At 43.8% G+C, this 21,317-nt stretch overlaps 1 protein-coding gene across 1 annotated transcript in view; it reads left to right on the forward strand.

Annotated features, from left to right (window-relative positions):
• TBX15 (T-box 15) overlaps nt 1-20,976 on the forward strand; it is a 101,639-nt gene extending 80,663 nt beyond the window's left edge. Inside the window, exons 7-8 of the mRNA XM_029229792.1 lie at nt 8,908-9,005; nt 18,465-20,976. Of these exons, the coding sequence (XP_029085625.1) occupies nt 8,908-9,005; nt 18,465-19,249 (883 nt within the window). The 3' untranslated portion in view covers nt 19,250-20,976. The remainder of the gene's footprint in view (nt 1-8,907; nt 9,006-18,464) is intronic.
• Nucleotides 20,977-21,317: the final 341 nt, after the last annotated feature.

Genomic DNA, 21,317 nt, shown 5'->3' on the forward strand with positions numbered 1-21,317 from the left:
CTTTTCCTGTAGTGCCAGGTATATAAAGTAAAATAATAATCATTCATTTAGTTACAAAACATTGAACAGAGTTGACAAGTGGCAGAGAAGTTAAAAACCAGGACCTCGGGAGTGAGAAAGCCTTACCCCAAGCAAGGGTGAGTCAGGTAGAGAAAGAGTGGGGAGCTAGTTTTAGATACTAACTGAGAAAGGAAGAAAGAGTGAATCTATAAATAGTTTTTGTTTGAAAGATTAAGGGCAATTTTGATTCAAATCTGAGATGGACTGCTGCTGGAAGACACTGATCTAGCTTAACTGTAGATTAGGCATGCACACCCTTCAGGCCATCTGAGCTGGCTCTGCACAGTGGGTGCATGTCTGTGCTGCCTGGCTCCCTGGAGAAGGAAGACACCCAGCAAGTTCCAGAGGCACGAGCCTCTGGAAAGAAGGGCTCGCAGAGGATGAGCCCAAGCAGAGTGAGGTTTGGTTGAGAAAAGTCACTCAGTAGCAAAATGAGAGGTCAAATTACATCTTTGGTGATGGCCACCCCAATGGTTCAGTTCTTTCCAAAGAGAAGATGAAGGGCATGAGGCTGAAGAGAAGCAGTAGTCTTTGCACTGAGTCTCATGGTTGAGAAGCAGCCTCGGGATGTCTATCTGTCCACGTGCCTGGGGAGCCCATTGTACTCAGCTAGAGGGAGAATTGCCACTGCAGAGACCTTGCACTTGAAAGGGGATGGACAGATGAGCATAAGGAAAGAAGACTCTGTGGGTCTCAGCCCACATCTAAAGTGAAAACCTTGTCCCCGTGAGGAGTGGCTGCCAAGATTTTACCGAAAGCCCGAGTAAGCTTGGGAACTTTTATATAATTCCCAGCGACTTCCTCCGAAGCAAACACATACATAAAGAGGGGAGGATTAAAATTATGACCTGTCAAGTGGAGTGAAGGTTCTATGAACTTGTTTTAGAGGTGCCGTGGACTCTGTGACCCTGGGTTCTCCTCTGTCAGCAACCTTCATCCTGTCTTGACCTTGGGATTTACCTGTACTTCCAGCTTCCATAGTATCTAAAACAACTGCAAGGGGGATTGTCCCAGGTGACATGGTTTCCTCCAGATGCTCCTTACTGGCCTGGTGCTCCAGGAGCCACTGCTATGGCTGCATGACTGTTCCCCCTTGGACTGGCCCTTCTGTAGTCCAGGGAGTTGCTGAAGCTTTTTGGGAGGGTGTCTTTGTCTCTGTGGAGTTCTCCCCTGGAGGCTTGAACAAGGACACTCAAATTCCACAAGGCAGGGACTGTCAGAAAGGGTCAGTGGCAGGCCCTGTATTATGGGGAGGTTGGTTTACATGGGAAAGTAGTTTTAATAGGTTGCCCCTCACTAAAAAAACAATAGGGCCTCTTGTTTTTTTCATAGGCTAATTCTCAGAGCGTTTCCAGCAAGCACTGCTGTTTGCTGGGAATGTGGCTGGTGACAGTCGTTCCGGTGCCTAGTGTCCCTTACATGTGTCGGGGGATGGTGATCTAAAAATGGAGCCATTCGGTGCATCACGGGAATGGATGTATTTACTTGCTGGAAGAGGATGCTTAACGAGGCTAAGACTTAACCCAAAGGAAGGAATCTCTACTGGTTGTGGGGAAAGTATTTGGGAGTAAAGATTTGTTTGTGGTGCCCCCTCTTTAGCAGCTGCCGTCCCAAGGCCACGTTCACAGAGTGAAGAGCCACTTCCTTGGCACGATGGGAACTCCTGTCAAGGTCCAGCCCCTCCTCACAACACCCAGCAAAGACAAGTATGCAGACAGAAAGAGAACTGTGAGATGAGGAATTAGAGTGTTGAAAGTTAACAGGAGGGAAGAGGAAAAAAGATTAGCTCCAGGGCCAGATCATCCTTGCTTAGATCCAAAAGAAACAACTTTTCTCTGGGAGTCAAGGTACAGGGTGTGTCTCTAGTATAAATCTGTTGGTAGATTTCTCTAGTATAACTAAGTATCTCAAATCTTGTCTACACCCTTATCTGGCTATTAAGCTGAACATACAAAATTTCCTTAGTTGTAGGTCAAAAATAGTAAGATATTAGCAATTTCATACAGTTCAACCTTGTAAATTTATTTCTAGGCATCAAATCATACATATACAAATAATAGTAAGAATCATTTCATTTAGTATCTGTGGTCCAAGTTTTCTATTTTTACCTCTGCATTGATTGGTATCGGTACAGCGTTGCCCATTTACTGACGGTAAAACTGAGTACAGTGAGGTATTAGCTTTTAGAATTTGCAAAGCCAGCCAATGACAACATCCAGAGAATGAGGTCTCACTCCTCTGATAGGCATAGCTTGCCCTTGTCCACCTCCATTTCCCTGTCACTCCTGAAGGCAAGCTTAGAGCCAAGGAGCTGACCACTCGCTTTCCTTCAACCAGCACAACTTTCCAAGTATCTCGCTCACTTTCAATTTCTATATTTTCATTTGTTCTCCCTAGAGCCATTGGCTGTATTTTTCCAGCCAATCTCATCCTGCTCACTCCTGGCAGTCTCACTAGCCCCTGTAGATTGTGTATACTCTTGTTATCCCTGGCATGGGTGCCATTCAGCAGATCTATGGAAGTAATCAGTGCTGGACTCCCCTGCAGGCATTGCCGTATCTGCAGTTCAAGGTAGCTGGCTCCATACTGGACTCTGGCAGCAGCATCCTGCCAGACTCCTCCTATTCATCCAGGCATTCGTTGTTTTTCATGTCCCCTGGCTTACGGTCTTTCAACCAGTATTTAACATTTTTCTCTGCCTTGTTATTTGTTCTCCCTCCTCTGTCATGAATCTTTTCCACCATTGTCCTCTTGGCCATGTGGGTTTGCCAGAGAAAGTTGGCAGTTGTTTTATTATCTATGGCTCTTGCCCAGGGATGGTGTCATCTAACAGATAGACGTCTGTTTAATGGCTAACATATTGGAATCTGAAATATCTGCAAGATAATGAGGCCTAAAGAGGCTTGAGGGACACGTTTTTTTGTTTTTAGAGGAGAGAATGAGAAATGAAATTAGGTAACGTAGAGGTCCTTCCACATTCAATCCAGAGCCAGGGGGCTGACACAGCTTTGAATCCCAGTGAAGGAAAAGTGTTTTCTCGTGTTACAGATCACAATCTGAGCAGATGGCGGGATTTCTTTTACTTGAGTTAGACCAATGGTCCTCACGCTTTCATTGTATTTTCTCTCTTGTTTTGAAATATTTTGTCTTTAATCAATATGCATTTATTAAGTTACAATTAGGAGGGAATAATATCATTATCCCCATTTACAGGTAGGGAGACTTTAGGCGTGAAAAGGTTATACACCTAGGCAACGCTGCACTGGTAAGCGGCAGGGTTGCAGTTGGAACCCAGGCAGTCTGGCTCCTGACCTTGGGCTCTTAACCACTATGCTAATCTGCCCCTTATGTGATTTAGTATTACTGAGTTAAAGTGAGACCATGCCAGTCAAATGCAAAGAAACTTAATGTTTTAGGCAGCCTGCTTTGTGTTATCAAGGATTTTTATCATACTTCTTGAGGCAGCGAAAACTCCTTATGGACCACCATCGCTACCTATTCAGACTCCGAGTGGGGACAGGGTTCCCAAGTTGGGAATCACTGGGCAAGGGAACAATTTTAACTCAATCCAACCATCTGTCCATTGGACACACGTTCGTCCAAACCATTGTAAAGCACATAGTGACATCCAGTTCATCAGGTAGATTTTTTTTTTTTTTTTTGGCTGTGTTGGGTCTTCGTTGCTGTGTGCCGGCTTTCTCTAGTTGCGGAGAGTGGGGGCTGCTCTTCGTTGTGAGGCTCAGGCGTCTCATTGTGGTGGCCTCTCGTTGCGGAGCACGGGCTCTAAGGGCGTGGGCTTCAGTAGCTGTGGCTCGTAGGCTCTAGAGCGCAGGCTCAGTAGTTGTGGCGCACAGGTTTAGTTGCTCTGCAGCATGTGGGATCTTCCCGGACCGGGGCACGAACCCGTGTCCCCTGCATCGGCAGGCGGACTCTCAACCACTGCGCCACCAGGGAAGCGCAGGTAGATATATTTATTGTACATCTAAAGCCAAGTTTTGAATTGATGGCTCTTTTGCCAATTTGCAGACCTCCACTGGGAGGTCTTTAAGAATATCTCTGGACAATAAAAACCCTGAGGAATCTAAAGGTAGGAGCGAATTCCAGATCCAGTGAAGGAGAGGGATGTGTGGAAGGTTTGACCTAACCTCAGTGGACCAACGACAGTCTAAGGAAAAGGATTAGAAAGTTGACACATGGTGATTAGATTTGGAAGAACAGTATATTCTGGTTTTGTGTCTTTTCAAATGTTGGAACAGGAGGAGAAAGAAAAGGAGTTCAGGGGCATAGTATCGCCCATGGGATAAAATCCAAGCGCCTTACATGGAATAAATACCCATGGTGTCCGCCTGCCTCCCCCCACCCCCAGCCCCCATCTCACACCTGGAGCTCCAGTCACCCTGAACTATTTTCAGTTCCTAGAACATGGCTTCTCTTCCATACCTCCACGTCTTTGCATATACTATTAACTCTACTAAGAAAGCTCTTTCTGCCTCTTGTCTGTGTGGAAAACTACTGAGTGCCCTGTAACATTAACCTTAAATAACTGGCCTTTTATGGAATCCCCCTTGAGTTTTCCAGGTATATTCAGTACATCTTGCTCAGTGCCTCATGGCATTGTCTACACATCTCCAGCGTAGCATCTATCACACAGTTCAGAAATTAGTCATTTACATGTTGTTATCTTTTTGTTGAGCAGGATTCTCCTTAAGGGTAAACACCCTGTGTCTCTTTTGCCTTTATATCTCTTGAACCTAGCACATAATTGTTTTCCTGATTGGATAACCCCTTTTTGACTTCAAGACCCCATCTCAGTAGACTTCCCTTAGTCCTTGACTGTCTTCTATTGAGAGATAACCAGTGATCTTATCAATTCCTAGCGTAGGTTCCTGTTGTTAACGGTATCACCAGCAAAGAGAGTCAGATGTCACAATTACAAAGAAAATAAATGAAAGAAACATAAAAAATAATTTTCTATCTCAAGAGAAATAAAAAGCAGAAACTATGCATTGGAGTGTTACCTAACAGGTTCATGAATGTAGTTGTAATTGTTATAATTATCATATATTTGCTGAACTTCAAAAAGATGGTCCCAGCTTTTTTTTTTTTTTTTTTGAATGAGAAGGTTGGAAGAATATTTCTTTGCACTTTGGCTATTTTTCCAAATCAGTTGATCTCGAGGCATCATCAATTTGCAAAAGACCTCTTTGGCTTGCTTCCTCTCCTTCCTTTTCTCTCTCCTCTTCAGTACATTCTGTTGGTTTGGCCAGTGAGCAGACTGAAAAGTCTAAAGAGAAGAGGCCTGGAAATCAGAGAGGTGATTACAGCCAAATGACTTAACAAAGGGGGTTTGGATATGGTCTCTGTTGTCACTGGAGCAAACAGGGAAGAGTAAGCAAGAGGGGGACACTTGCCAATTTGATCATCTTTGATTGGAAACTTAAGAGATGACATCAGGTCTCTGGTGTTCAGCAGACCCAGAGAGGCCCACCATGTGGAATATGTTAATGACGTGTGGTTACCTAACACCACTTTTTTTATCTGTTAGACAATGAATTCACTTTTAAGAACCTTGAGATAAAGTTTTATAAGACTGGGATACAATGATGATGAATAAGTAAACAACGTATTGTTCAGTATAAACTTTGAATAGACATCCAAGTGGCTGAAGATGTCAACAGGTGGTTGGCAAGGATTCTTATAAGAGAAGATGAGAGTATAAATGACCGTCCTCTGCTAGGGAACTCAGACTCTGTTGAAGGTCAGAAATTCCATGACCAGAAAAGAAGAAACCAAAGGAAAACTGAAACCTCTCTGGGACCTGAGTCAAGAAAGGCACAAACAGCTATATGTAGAAGCAATTCCAAAGTCACCAGTTCTAGAGGACTCTCTCTGTCTTCAGATTCTTGATTTGATATCAAGTTGTTTTCCTAAGATTTAGGCTTAGAAAAAATGATTGCTGGTTAAAGTTCAGGAAATTGTGACTCAGTAATAAAAATAGTAATAAATATTAAATAAATAAAAATAGTAATACAAATAATTCCTTTACTTATTAATTTAATGCCTATCAATTGAAGGTATAGGCATTGTGCTAAGTACTGGGAGGTGGAAAACCTGGTGGAGAGTGAATTAGCTAATACCTGTCTTGCTGTGGCACTTCACCAAATCCTGATAAATAGAATTAGTACTACTGAACAATTAGATCTATCCAAGGAAGCTTAATGGAGTTTGAGGACAAATAAGATGTGGCATATAGTAAACAAATAGGATTAATTTCTTAAAAAAGAGATCCACCCTGAATATATAAATAGATTCAGTAAGGTCCAGGATGAATCTATGAGAGAGAGATCCACAACAGATTAGTGAAGTGTGGTAAGGAATGTGTGGACTTAGCCGTTAGATTTTGGTAGTCACCTCCCTCACCCAACTTCGTCACCAAAAAGACCCTTCTTGTGAAGACACCTGGACTGGATGGACCACGGGTGTGTCCATATGTGGTGTGTCACACATTGTGTTCTTAACAGTTAAGGAGGGTCTTCCTGATGAGGATGTGGAAAGTGTTTGGCACTCTTACCATTTACCCATTGGTAATGGAACCAGAGGGAAAAAGTTACCTCAGATACTTCAGCACAAGGTCAAAGAAAACTTTCTAACAGATCTGTCCCCAAACAAAATATTTTCCTTGGGAAATACTCAAACAGAGGCTGGATAACTCTCCATCTAAGATGGTATCATTAGATTTGGATAAATGGTCGCTATCCTATACAGCGTTGACTACTTAAATAAAATTATTAATACCTTTGCCATAGTCTTTTTGCCTGTTATGAAAATAAAATCAACATTGATTTTTTATTCCCTTAATAAATATAACATTGGAAGTATATCGGTGTATTATAGCTAACTCACAGTCTTCTATCACTTTATTATGAAATGAGAAAGGACTGTTCTTTGTCCTTGAGCTAGTATTTTGTCCTCATCACTGGTACATGTTGCTGGAAAGAATGGAATAGGAGGTGGAACAATAGAGACCTTGCCATTTGCAGTGAGCCTCCCGTGCCATTAAAGGGAATCCTAAGATGTTCTGGTGAGCCCCCAACATTCCAAAACAGGGCAGTAAGATCTAAGCCTGGCCTATCTATTTTTTATATCCATCAAGGCTCAGCATGGCTTTATCTGCCTATCCCCTTATTATTCTGAGCTCCCTAATTGCCTGGACCCTTTCTTCCCACAAGTAGTTTCATGTACTGCATTCAGCGTTAATGCAGGGTGACTATGTGGAAATGTCTTCTATTCCTACTTTTAACAGATTAACAGCTAATAAACACCATGCAACACCCTCTCCTCTCAACCTCTTCTAAAAATACAGAGTTTAATTTGCCAACATTGGTGTATTTAAAGCCTCCAAGATTCCAGGGGAGACTTTAGAAAGTTAACTGTGCAAGTAAGGCCAGTTCAGAGAGGAAATTTTCCAACACAAAGAGCCAATCAGTGTATCAGCAGCTCATCACAGAAGAACCTCAGGGGACCTTATAGTCATTTATAAGGAAGGGCTATTTGTTCTCACTTAAAGTAAAGCTTCTCACTTTATTCTTGCTGTGCCAGACTGAAGAGAATGCTGGAAGTGTATTACCTAGGGAGAAGAACAGGCAGGATAAGTTTCATCTCAAGAGGGAAAGCTTGTCTTTTCCAGGAAGGGACACCATGTTACTTTCCAGCAACTTTGCAATGAAAGGACTTAGGCCACCTACTCTTCTCCACCCTCCTTCTCCTACCTTCCTCTACCCTAACTTCCCCTCTTTCCACTTAGCTAGAAGTGAAGCAGTTAGTTTCAAAGAGGAGTCAATAATCAGAAGCTGTGTTCAAAGCTTCAAACAAGGCACCAACCAATATTCTGTTTTGAGGATACAGAATATCAGCGAGAATATGTCTAAGATAATCCAGATAGCCTGGATAATTATGTTAAAACAATGTTCATCAACATCTCATATATATATATATATACATATATATGATAGAGAGAATTTATTGAAGGATAAATTAGGCAGTGTGCACATAGTTCAATTAATGGGATTTCTAGTGTCAATGAAACAGAAGCCTTAAAGTAATACATTGGTAAAATACTGGATGTTTCCTAAAGTCCCAAGTACATGACTCTCAAAGACCAGTTTGGTTATTATATTACGAAATACAGATAAACATTTGCAGAAATGTATTGGTCTTTTTGTTTGAGGTATAATTTCCGGGACCAAACCCTCTTTGTGCCTTCAGGTAGGTATTTCTTGTTGCAGCAGAAACTCAAGTATATTTGAGTGCTTACCTCTCCTATTTCTGTTATGGTGCTTGTCTCTGTTTAAGAGGATTTAAGAAGCCTTTCAAGGCGCAGTAATATGACAGTTTCATTGACTCCACATACCCGGTGGTGGAGTGGACTCTGGGACGGGCTGTGTCAATGTGTTGTGGTAATGATGATCACATCATTCTGTGCTAGAGGAATGGTCAGTGCTTCCCTGCTCAACTCTATTCATGCTACCAGTGACCTTGACCTTTAACACACTTAACATTTTTTTTTCATGCAGACCAAACCTTCTCTGAAGAAAGGTTGGAGTGAAATTCCATCATAGCTCTGACTTGCTTGCAGATAATCTGAATTGGGTTAATTTCTTCTTTTTCTTGCAATCCAGTGGCATCTGTACCTGTGCTCTTCCAGACTAATTTACCCTGGTGGTGGTATCGCTCAGTGTCTATGCATATACCGCTTCTCAGACAAACCACTTAAGGATGTTTTTTTTTAAAGTCCATGCATTTCTTGGGATTATTTACAACTTCCTTTGCTGGCTTTTCTCTGTGTAGAACCGGACTGGAAGCCATCATGGAGACTTATGCATTCTGGAGACCCCCTGTGCGCACACTCACCTTTGAAGATTTCACCACCATGCAAAAGCAGCAAGGTAAAGCCCTGGGCAAGGCCTCTGCTTAGAGGCAGCGCCGGGGAGGGAATGGGAGCTGAACTGAATATAGCACATCTGGCCCCAAGCCAAGCCACGAGTTACACCGACTCTCCTGGAATGAAGAGAACTGGGTAGCTCCGTAAATAACCAAGGCATCACCACTTGTGCAAATAAGCAGGTTTCAGAGGCAGCATTTCACCTGGCACCCCAAATTCTCTCTCCCTTCCCAAAAGCAAGGTTACGTAATGGTGGTGAAATGATTATTTCTATCACTAAGCGTTCATGTAGCCCTTGGGATTTGGAGATCTTCATAATAATTTCATTTATTACTCATGGCAGCCTCATCGGTTTTCTTATTCTAGTTTGTAGGTGAGAAACAACTTAGCTCCCGACAATGGGGATAAGTCGCTCAGGTCTGACAGTGGGGAGGGAGCTGCCGCAAGCCCCTCTGAATCTTGTAACTTGTGCTCTCTCCTTTTTTGCTGATGTGGAGCCACACCCATCTCAAGTGCATGGGCGAAGTGGACTTTTTCCTTCCATCGCTTTGTGCTTCTCATCCAGTTTCTAATCTCCCTTCTCTTGCAGCTCAGGTTGGGAAGCCTGTGGCCATGTGTACAGATGGCCCATGGGTGGATTTCAACTCCTTTTCTCAGTTTAACCACTGGCTCTCCCAAGGCACAGCACCCATGCACCTGGATACCCAAGTGAAAGCTTCCCAAAATGTCAGACACTTTGTGAGTTTTCCTCTCCACCCTCCTCTTGCCCCAAAGTGACAGGGATCAAAATTACAGATGGAGCTCCTTCTGTTCTGTCAAATGATTGCCATTAATAGAGTTCTAGCTTTTGAATTTGGGGCTTTGTGATGTAGGAGCCCCTTCTGGGACTTGATAACACATTATATTATACTCCCTTCTCAGGGAGGTTCTAGCAGTTTGCACACTAAATTAGGTTTTGTAAGCTGAATTACTGAACTCCCTCAGGTGTTAAGATGGAGATGGTGATTAAAAGCAGCGGCTCTGGAGTGAGGCAACTTGGGTTAGGCTCTTATCACCGTTCTTGCCTAGCTTGGTGACCTTGGCCAAGTCCCTCATCCTTTCTGACATTTAGTTTTCTCATCTGTATAGTGGGAGAATATAATAAAATTCTTGTGAGGATTAAATGAGATAATGCATTTAAAAACACAGTGAGCCCTCAGTACATGCTAACTGTCATTGTCATCATCAACGTCATCACTGTCTTCATTCCCCTTATGTAACTGAGAAGAAAATGCACCGGGGACAGGAAATATTGCTGTTCTGATTAATAATTATTCAGAACATGATTAGACCATACATCTTCACGGGGATCCGGGGAGGCAAGGGATCCAGAATTTCCATCTCTTTTTTTAATAAGTGGAGGAGAAATGGAAGCCCTTCGTATGAAGCGACTTGCTCCTCATAATGCTGTCATAGAAGCAGGGTCCATATGTATTCAGGGTGTCACTGTGGCTTTGATGCCCTCGTGGCCCTTAAGAGGGCAGAGGTTTAGGGAAGTCAGGAAATCTGGGCCTTCGTCTTTGATGGCCACTAACCCTCTATATACCCTTGGCAAGTTACTTCTACTCTTGAGTCCATTTCCTCACCCCAAAGAGGGATAATTCTTTTTTGTGAAGAATTTAATATATAACATGCTTTATTTAATATATGCATTTATTATTATTATTATTATTTTTTGCGGTACGCGGGCCTCTCACTGTTGTGGCCTCTCCCGCTGTGGAGCTCAGGCTCCGGACGCGCAGGCTCGGCAGCCATGGCTCACGGGCCCAGCTGCTCCGTGGCATGTGGGATCCTCCCAGACCGGGGCACGAACCCGTGTCCCCTGCATCGGCAGGCGGACTCTCAACCACTGCGCCACCAGGGAAGCCCCAATATATGCATTTGTAAATGCATTTAATATATTTAATATATAAACATGCTTTATAAATGAAAACGTGTCATGCAAAGACACTTACTTGACCCTATTTATTTCTGAGGTGGCTTCTTGCTCATCTGCCTTTGCTTTATGTGTTGACTCTCCAAGCTCTAGCTAAGCAGGGGTTTGTATCACAGAGGCTGGTACGAGACGGTGGGCAGGGATATTGCCAGTTCCTGAGAGCAAGCATTGGTGGCGACATTGTGTTCACTGCTGTGTCCCCAAAATCTACTCCAGGGCCCGGAACCCAGGAAGTACTTAATGAACAATGAATGAGGTCACTTGGTGGCACTGTGGCTCAGGTAGGCAGGGTCACTATCTGATTAAATCTTGGAGCACAGCCACCTGAAATGTGCGTGGATACAGATGTGGAGTGATAGTTGTGGATGGCTACCTGCATTTCACCAGCATGTGGACCCACTGGGCAGGTGCATGCATGGGGAAGCGGCAGGGGAGCCTGCATTGCTAAGGTGTACAGCATAGCAGGTTTCATGGTGCTTCTATTGAAAATTTATTGATCTGAAGACTTATTATTGACATGTGGGAAACAATGGTTTAAGAGAAACTGAACTTTCAGACCAAAATGTCACACTTATTCACTGAGTCCCTTTTTATGCTGATGGGGGGAAATGAGTGTGGAATTATTGGATACATATGGTGGTGAAATGGGGCTAGAGGAAAAGCCAAGACTCTATTAAATAGTTTAATTGGAATACATTTTTGAACTATACACTGAACTTGATCCAGATTCTCATTATTAAAAAATATGTGGCTTGGTTTCTTGACGTTAGCAAAGGATGTAAAAGCAACAACACCCATTCCCTCTTCCTTTAAAAACTGAGAGTTCCAGTAACTCTGGACAGTATCAGTCATAAAATGAAGAAAAGAGACACAGCCATCTGTGTCGAACTGTCCTGTGTCTTAGAAGACGTAAAGAGTGGTGAGCGTCTAGTGGACGCTTCAGTGGCAGACTGATTTTTGTAGTAACTCCCTTTTGGTGAAGAGAGTATTGGCAGTGTTGGCACCAAACCGAAGATCCAAAGTGACCAACCCACCCAGGTGTCCACATTACCTCATTGCTTCAAGCACATGAATATCTGGATGTCAAACACGTGGCCCTGGGACAGTTTTGTGCTGTTACTGCTACTGGACACTGGATCAGCCATTCTGCTGGAGTGAAGTTCAGGGTGCTTTTCCCCTCTTGCCTTTGCTGTCATTGTAATTTCTCTTTCATTGAGACCCATCTGTTGATAAAATTTCAAGGAATGTGCTTAGGTGAATTAGCCATGGTTTTAAAAAAGTCCAAATCCTTCTATTTTCAAAAACATATTGAATGGATGCTCTATAAAGTTGTTTTCTCTGATGGAGAAGAATGCGTGGGATTCATTTTCCTCTGCCTTTAACACAAAAGTAAACTGAGGCATAGAGCAGCCTAGTAACATATCTGCAGTTAAGTGGTGGCAGAACTAAGTTGAGAACTCCAAAGAGGATCTCCTGCCTTACTGGGCCCTTTCCTTTCCACCACACGTTCTTCCTTTTTACTTAACACACACACACACACACACACACACGCACAATTAGCTCACTCATCCAATTGATGGCTTAGTGTCAGCAACTTGACTGTTAACTCTAAATAGTAGGTCCATATTTCATTTTGATGAAGTCAAGTGTATGGTTTTATTTTCAGACATCTTCATTTAGAATCAGCAAGGAGTTTAGACTGTTGGAGAGGCTGGAGATAGGAATTATATTTCAGGAATGGCTTTTTCCTGAACACTACTTGTGGCAGGACAAAATGAACTAAACAAGTAAGTTATGCTGGCAGAAGTGGAGTGAGGTGACACAGACGAAGACGTAAAAAGAAATAAGAGCCAAGTTCAATCCTATTGTTCGGATGATATCCTGATGTTGCTATGAGGTTGTTCTGATGATATATATATATCTATATATCTATCTATCTATATCTATATATATATACATACAGTGGAGCTATTTGCATAACCAAAACTGAGAGTCTTTGTGGGTGGCATCTCCAAGTGATCTGACAACTGTTGTGAGAAAAGGAACCATCCTGGACCAGAACACCAAAGCTGATCATATGTCTCCATCTGTGGATAGAAGGAGACCTGCCATTTACAGAAGGCCTCCCTTCTCCTCAACTGGTGGTAGACGTCACTAGATTTCAACACCTTTGCGTCTTTTAATGTTTGTCAGGCAGTTAAAAATTAGGATCATGAAGGTCTCTGTTGGTGTTGGGATTTTCATCAGTTTGATTTGTGTTAATTAGAGGTTGGTCAGTGAAAGATAGCAAATACTGAGCAAATTCATAGTAGTAAAAAGATTGGGAACGGAGTCTTTGAACTACTGTGTGATCATTATAATGTTTCAAAGGTAGCCAACTTATGCTGGTCTCGTTTATCCCTGAGACAAGGAATAATGCCTGTGAGGAGGCCTTGACAAGGAGGGGAGAGTATCTCAATTCAGTCTATTAAGGCAAATGGTTATTGGTTACATATTCTATTTGGGCCCGAAGTCCCTTATGCTCAATGCGTCCAAAATGGAGTCCATGATTTACCTCACAGACTTGGCGCCCTCTCCTGGGGGAAGGACGCCACTATCCATTAATCACCTTAGACGGTTGCCTCCCTCCTTACCCACCATATCCAACCTTTACCAGGTTCTTGATTCTGCCCACGTCTCTAGTCTCCCTTGCTACCACCCCACTCCAAACCATTATCATCTCTCACCTGACTTCATTCTCGGGCTCCCCAGGGTGGTGACATAGCTACCAGCATCCCTGGCACCTGCATCTTTTTAGGCTTAAATCGGATGGCAAGGGTCATGTGCCTCTCTCTCAAGATTTCCAGCAAAATCTCACTGAGTCTCACTGACTCTAATTGGGATACCATTGAATTAATTGCTGTGGCAGGGTGTGGGGATGCTTAGACTGTCCAGGCATGCGTCACATGCCTTCCCTGGAAGTACAGGTGAAGGGGTGAGAGTGGGAAAGGGGGTGTCTCTCAGTGGGAAAATGGTACTGTTGCCAGGAGAGAGGCAGACTAGTTCTAAATGACAATAACAACAGATGTAAACCGCAGCAGGGAAGGCAGTAAAACAAGTAGCAGAGAAAACAAGCAAGTTAATGGAAAGTGAAAAAGTGGGGGGGTATTCCACCTATGATAGGTGTAATGATAGGGCCATTGCTATCATTAGGTATTAGCCATACCTATCAATAGGTATCATTAGCCATACCTATCAGTAGGTATTCCACCTATGATAGGTGTAATGATAGGGCCATTGCTATCATTAGGTATTAGCCATACCTATCAATAGGTATCATTAGCCATACCTATCAATAGGTATTCCACCTATGATAGGTGTAAAATAGGGCCATTGAAGAAGCAGAGAGACTCAGAACCCAGAGAACCAATGTGAAAAATGAGAACGGGTGAATATATTAAAAGCTGTTCTAAAGGGAGGAGGTTTGGATCTATGCATATCTTTAAATTTTATGGAGAAGGATGCACTAGGAATCTTTCTAGGATTGAAAGCACGCAATTCCCATTAGCACTATAATGTTTCACATTTGCATTTTGAGAAGGGTACTTATTTCAACGAAGGGGAATTCCTTAGTTGGGATGAACTGGGCTCTGATCATTAAACTTTTTGGCCTCTGGGTTTTCCCTGGGATTGGTCCATAGAGTGCTGACATATTACCTCTTACCTGTTTGAAAGCCTTGAAGAAGGCTACTCAAGGACAGATGCCATCAAGTTCTATGACAGAAGAGTGTGGTTCGTGGCACCAAGCAATTACATGGAGATTTATTCTTCGCTAGCCCAGATGGGGTTTTGTTTCACTGTGTTTCGAATTTTTTTTTTTTTTTTTTTTTTTGGTGAGGGGGCGGAAAGCACAACAAAATAAACCCAAAAGGGAACTGTACGTGAAAGCCTCCATGTTACAGTCTGGAAGTGATCAATCTAAAGATGCAGAAGTCAGCAGGTTTGGTATTCAGGATTTTCATGGTCACATTTAATTTGTCTTCATGGTACACAAGTCTATTCTAGGTTATTGCCCTTGTATGGAATCGCTGCTAAACATGTATTCTTTTTGGTCATTTTGACTGTTAGCTTTGGATATTGGAGCAAGTTAATGTTGAATACGAATTTCGGGTACCTTCTCACTTTGGGCCATGGGTAAAATAGGATGCAGGGAAGTGCGGTGGTGGAGGATGGGTCCTGCAAGGCTGGAGAGTTTTCAGCTACTTAGAGCATTACATTTTAGTCACCTCTCAGATGTGGATTAAGACCTCTGAGGATAGTGGGAAAGACGCCAACCTACCTGTTTGTGTTCAATTCCACTTTGCTTGATCTGATCTGAGAAGAGATGGAGACATGGGGCATCTGATTTCCGTCCCAGGTGGGGAGTGAGGGGACAGGGGCCGATAGTTTGGAAAGGAAACAGAGTTGGATTAGCCTTGGGGATATGGGCCCGATGGGTGTCCAGTTCTCCATCATTCACAGTTCTGAAGGCTCCTGTAGCCTGTTACATCCAGGCAGTTGGCTGTGACATGATGCTCCCCAGAGTGTGGAGAGGCTGAGATGTTCATCTCCATGGACAGAGGCCAACACCCCACAGCCATCCCCATTAGGACCCAAATGCCCTAAGATGCCTTTCCCCTTCCTTCACTCCTTCTTCACTGATAGAAAAGGAAACACATTTTTATGCCTGTGTGCACTTTGTAATCTGTATTATTTCATCTAACTCTCAATACATGCTTACAAGGTCAATATTCAAAATTCCATTTATATGGAGAGGCTCACTTGCTAAGGTTCCATAATCAGTAAGACAGCTGGGATTAGTACTGGGCTTGTCTGACTCTGTAGTCCACATTCATCCATTTAATGAAGTTTAAATCAAGACTCGTAGAGCCTTCCGGACCCAGTGAGCACAGAGGGGAATAAGGGAAAGAAGAGAAGGCCGCGCAGGAAAGGGAGGCCTGCTTTCCTTTGAGAGGCAGCTCTGACCCCTCTGTATCAGAGTGGCCTGGCCTCCCGCTCGGCCCTGGCTCTTCTGGGACGAGAGGCCTCTACGCAGCTGTGTTGAAGTGCACAGGGAGGGCAGCCTGCCTCCTTCTGCTTATTTAGCACTTGGCCTGCACGCCCAATCTTGTTTAACAGCTGACAAGCTGTTAGATCGTAAGAGAGTAAAGACTTCTCAGTATCTCGGTTTGCTTCTCTGCATAAACGAGTGCCATAGTTTCTCTCTCTGTGTGGACTTTGAAAAATGGCTGTTATCTGTACTGAGTATTTTACGTGCATAAGAGCACTTCTTCAAAGGGAATGGAAGCCATGTGACCTTCTCTTGGGCAGGCTTGCTCTCCCTCTTCAAACACTAGCTCCTATGGGCACTCTCTCCCCCTGAAGCTCAGCAGGCTACCAAGTCTCATTTCCAGTGAGTGTCATTTGAAAGCCAAAGCAAGCTGACTACAAACTTTTTAACATGTGCCTCTCATCTGCTCAGCAGAAATCCCTGTAACTTGTTAATAGTTCCCGTCTTATTTTTTTCTAGTGAAACCAATTGAGGCCTTAAATCAGTACCATTCGTTCCATCTTGGGCCATCCGAGAAAACCATTTAGGGTTGTAAAAAGTCATCTGCTCCATCTTGCACTTCCTGCTGCAGGGCTAGGGCTCGGGCCTGATGGAGCATACCTATAACGGGACCGTGCAGCGTGCTGAACAGGGGGTCTCCTCCAAGACCACATAAACACCAGATCTGGGAGGGCAAGGACGGACTTTCAAAGAGAGGAGACTAGATACACATCCCATAAAACACAAATCTCTTTACAGCTGGAGTTGAGTTTCTCTATTTGTGCCATAGCACTTATTTCACTGAAGTGCCTGGCATTTAGGGTGGAAGAGGGAGAAAATGTGTAGGACATCTCAGAGAGGAACCCCACGCTGGCAGAAAATGAACCCCTGAGCTTCGCGTTAAGTCACCGTAGGCTAGGCTGTTCAGTGGTACAAAAACAAGAAGTGTGTTTTCCATTATCCTTAGCTTTCCCCTTCAAGAACTTCCTCATGCTTAAATGATTCCTCGGAAAGTACTTGTTACTGGCCATTCACACTTTAGCAGAAATTTAATCCTCAGACATAAACTCTGAGAAGGACAGAAACGGAATCCTATCAGTTGGAGCCCTTGTTTCACAGAGGAGGAGATTTAAGATGTAGCCTGCCTTGCCTGTGGTCAGGAGCTGGATGGAGGCCAGTGAACCTAGAATCAGGCTTGATGCCCTCCCTTCCATGGTCAGTGCTGGCTTACTTCTCCAATGGTATTTACAATGTTGGCCATATCTCAATTTGTGGAATAAAAATCTTTTTACTTCTCTTAAGGGAATTTAAGATATAAACAAGAAACAGAGAAGGAGAATTTCCTGAAATGATTCTGAAATCAGGAGCTGTTTATATCTAAATCCAGTTCTACCTTGGAAGTTCATTGGGGAAATTCTTTTGACCAAGCAAGAGATGATATTGGTTGGGCTTTGTGAAAACTTTAACTCTGAAAAAAACCATTAACAAGAGCTAAATTTGTATTTCTACAGCCAAAACTGCTACAATATCTGTGGAGGTAGGCTAAGGCTTTTTGTTTTTTTCCTGTGCTAAAACTTAGCTTTGGGTTTCTCTTTGAGGTATCTGCCTCTCAGCTTGCACACCTGGACCTTCCTCCTTGGTACACTGTGGATGGTTTCTTTGTGTCCCTATATTTCTGGAATCCTGATGATTTTATTCACATTTTTTCTCACTGTTAAAAACCTTATTCCTGCTCCCTTCTACTTAAAAGTTCCTTTCCCCTTGTATAGCAGCTCATGTTCTAGGACCCCCTGCATGAGTTGTGGGTGACCTAAAGGATAAGATGCTCCTTGAGAATCACAGTGCTCAACAATTCTGGCCAAGTCCCAACCTTGCCCTGATAGAGAAATTCCATCGTGGGAGATGCCCTATGGAAGACAAAGTAGCTGCCCATTCTGGAATTCACATGAAAGGTCCAGTAACCCTGACACTCACCACTGCCGTCAACTTCCAGTAGATGAGAAAGGAAGTGGGTGCAGCACTGCTGCTCCCCAGCCCAGTAAAGGGGAGGCTTGGAAAGGTCATTTTTGACCTTCTTAAATTACCTGAGAACACATTTGAAGTAGACTGGGTTAAACTGGCCCTTTGTCTGTTGGTGCATCGGCCACCAACCCAGTTCTAATATCCCCAGGTTATTAGAACAACTCTCTCAAATACAAATTCAGGTATTTTAGGAGATAAAAGGGACCTGGACATCCTCTAGCCAAAGAGTGGTCCTTGGACCAGCAGCCTCAGTATCATCTGAGAACTTGTTGCGAATTCTCGGGCCCTGTCCCAGACCTACAGAATTCGAAACTCTGGGGTAGAATCAGCGATCTGTGTTTTAACAAGCCCTTCAGGTGATTCTCATGTCTCAACGGTATTTATGTTTTATTTTTCAGGAGGCAGCACAGGCACTTCCCCAACCACCTCCAGCACTGGGACACCATCCCCTTCAGCTTCTTCTCATCTTTTATCTCCATCCTGTTCTCCTCCAACATTTCATCTGGCCCCCAACACTTTCAACGTGGGCTGCCGAGAGAGCCAGCTGTGTAACCTAAACCTCTCTGATTACCCACCATGTGCCCGAAGCAACATGGCTGCCTTGCAGAGCTACCCAGGGCTGAGTGACAGTGGCTACAACAGGCTCCAGAGTGGCACTGCTTCAGCCCCTCAGCCCTCCGAAACCTTCATGCCCCAGAGGACTCCATCCCTGATCTCAGGAATACCTACTCCTTCCTCGTTGCCTAGCAACAGCAAGATGGAAGCCTACGGTGGCCAGCTGGGGTCCTTCCCCACTTCCCAGTTTCAGTATGTCATGCAGGCAGGCAATGCAGCGTCCAGCTCCTCATCACCACACATGTTCGGGGGCAGCCACATGCAGCAGAGCTCCTACAATGCCTTCTCTCTCCACAACCCTTATAATCTCTATGGATACAATTTCCCCACTTCCCCAAGGCTAGCTGCAAGCCCAGAAAAACTGAGCACCTCTCAAAGCACTTTACTCTGTTCTTCTCCTTCCAATGGGGCCTTTGGAGAGAGGCAGTACCTGCCTACAGGGATGGAGCATGGCATGCACATGATTAGCCCCTCAGCCAATAATCAGCAGGCAGCTAACACCTGTGATGGCCGGCAGTATGGGGCCGTCCCAGGCTCCTCCTCCCAGATGTCCGTTCACATGGTTTAGTGGCCAGTCCTAGCACCACGGAGCCTACAGCAGCCAAGGCCCCAGAGTCTCCATGGGCAGATCCTCCTCTTTGGGAGCCCAACGCCTTTGAAAAACAGGAACTGTGTATTATTATTATTAGTATTTTTTTACTGGAGGAGGAAAGCACATACCCAAGAACAAGAGACATTTAAGCCACTGAAGGATACTTGTGGTGGAATCATCTCTGACTCAGTGGCCATTCTCTTGCCTTCCCAAATCTTAGTTTTATAAAGCATCGTCTCCCCAGAGTGGCCTTTGAAGAAACTGAATAATCATTTTATAATAATGTTAAGGGAGATGCTAGCATGTAGCAGTCATGAAAATTACCCACACACAAATACAGGTCTATACATACATACATACACACATAATATGTGCATGCATACATACACACATACATATATATTCATACACAAACTCATCCATACACAAACATACGTGCACACTGACTCGGAACTGGGTGAACTCTGTGGAGGGAAGCCCAGCATGGGTGCTTTCACCAAAAATGTGTCTAGGTACAACAGTAGATGGACTGGGCCCGCAGTAGCTGCCAACGTTTCTCCTCTGCAGCTTACCCTGTTTCTGGAATGAACCGTGTATCCTGGAACCCCTTCCGGTCAGTGAGGGTGGAAAGACATCAGTACTACAACTGGACCGGGCTTCCTGAGAAAGATTGCTTTTGAACATTGGCTCTCTTCAATTGGTGTGCTGTCATTGATGTTCCCAGTGGTGCCTGTGAAAAGGGGAGTAAGAGCAGATGAGAGAGAGAGAGAGAGAGAGAGAGAAAGAAGAACGAACAGAGACCAAGAGAGAGGTGGAGAGCAAGACTGAATGATGAAGTGAGAGCAACGATGAGAGTTTTAATTCACCAAGGAAATGTGGTTTGGGTTTGTTTCTCCCCCTCTCCCCCACAGGTTATGGAAGGAACCATGAAGTCAATGAGGAGTAAACCTCTCTGGGACACTGCATGGTCAGAGCACTGGTGAGAAGCACCGGGGCAAGGAATGCGTCTTCATGCCACAGTTCTGACCATTGTGATCCAGAAGAGAGGGGCGCCACACAGGAAGTGCCGATTCCAGAGCATGCAGCCTGGCAGGGGAAAGGAAGTAGAAGGAGTGTGAGGAAGGAAGGGTTTTATAATCCCGACAGATGATACCAAGAACAGAGGTGACAAATGGAGGTCTGGCCTTCCGAATGCCAGGTTCGGACGCCTGACCTGGATCACCTGCCCATCACCCCTGTGGCAGGAGGAGTCCTGTCATGTTCCAGAGAATTGCAGATGGGTCTTCTACATCCTTCGACCTGCCCTTAGATTACCTTTTTTTTTTTTAAATAGTTCATTGCAATTTTGAAGTTTTGGATTTTTTTCCTTCATCTTTCCCTTCCCCTTCAAATCCTTTAATGATAAGAAAACAAGTGAAGTTTGGTACAAGCTAAACTTTCTAAGTGGTGTGGAAATGCAAATAATACCAAGTAAAAGAATACAGATATTATTAAGAGTTTTGGTTTTGAGGTGTTGTAGATAAATGTATTTATGTGCCTAGTGGGGAATCCAGTATTATGAATATTAAAAAAGGGGGCAATAAAAAGGGTATGTAAAATATGTATGAAGGAAAGGTGTATAAAAATTTGCCCTTATGCACGGAACTCTGTTTCTAAGTGCCAAGCACAGAAAGCCGCTAAATAAAATCTTTGCAATTGTTTTCTGTGTGTTCGTTCATATGGAAAAAGCAAGCAGCAGCCGATGCCTTTACATTGTGCTTTACAATAAGCACAGCACTCTCATCTCTACCATGTAACATGATCTTTATTCAGAACACATGAAGTATATATTATCGTCCTCATGTTATGATTAGTTACTAAGCTCCAGAGGGACTGAGTGAATTATCCAGGTCCACACAGCCACTCAGAGAGGGAACTAGGACTTGAAACCAGGTGTGACTCTAGTGGGATACCCACTTTCATGTTAGCTGCAAAAACCTGTGAGTCTAATAGCAATCCTCATCGTCGCTAAGTGCCAGATAGCATACCATGTGTCTTAACGTGA

This window comes from Monodon monoceros, unplaced genomic scaffold (assembly GCF_005190385.1).
Source record: "Monodon monoceros isolate NGI ecotype Baffin Bay Population unplaced genomic scaffold, NGI_Narwhal_1 Super_Scaffold_18, whole genome shotgun sequence".
Taxonomy (NCBI): domain Eukaryota; kingdom Metazoa; phylum Chordata; class Mammalia; order Artiodactyla; family Monodontidae; genus Monodon; species Monodon monoceros.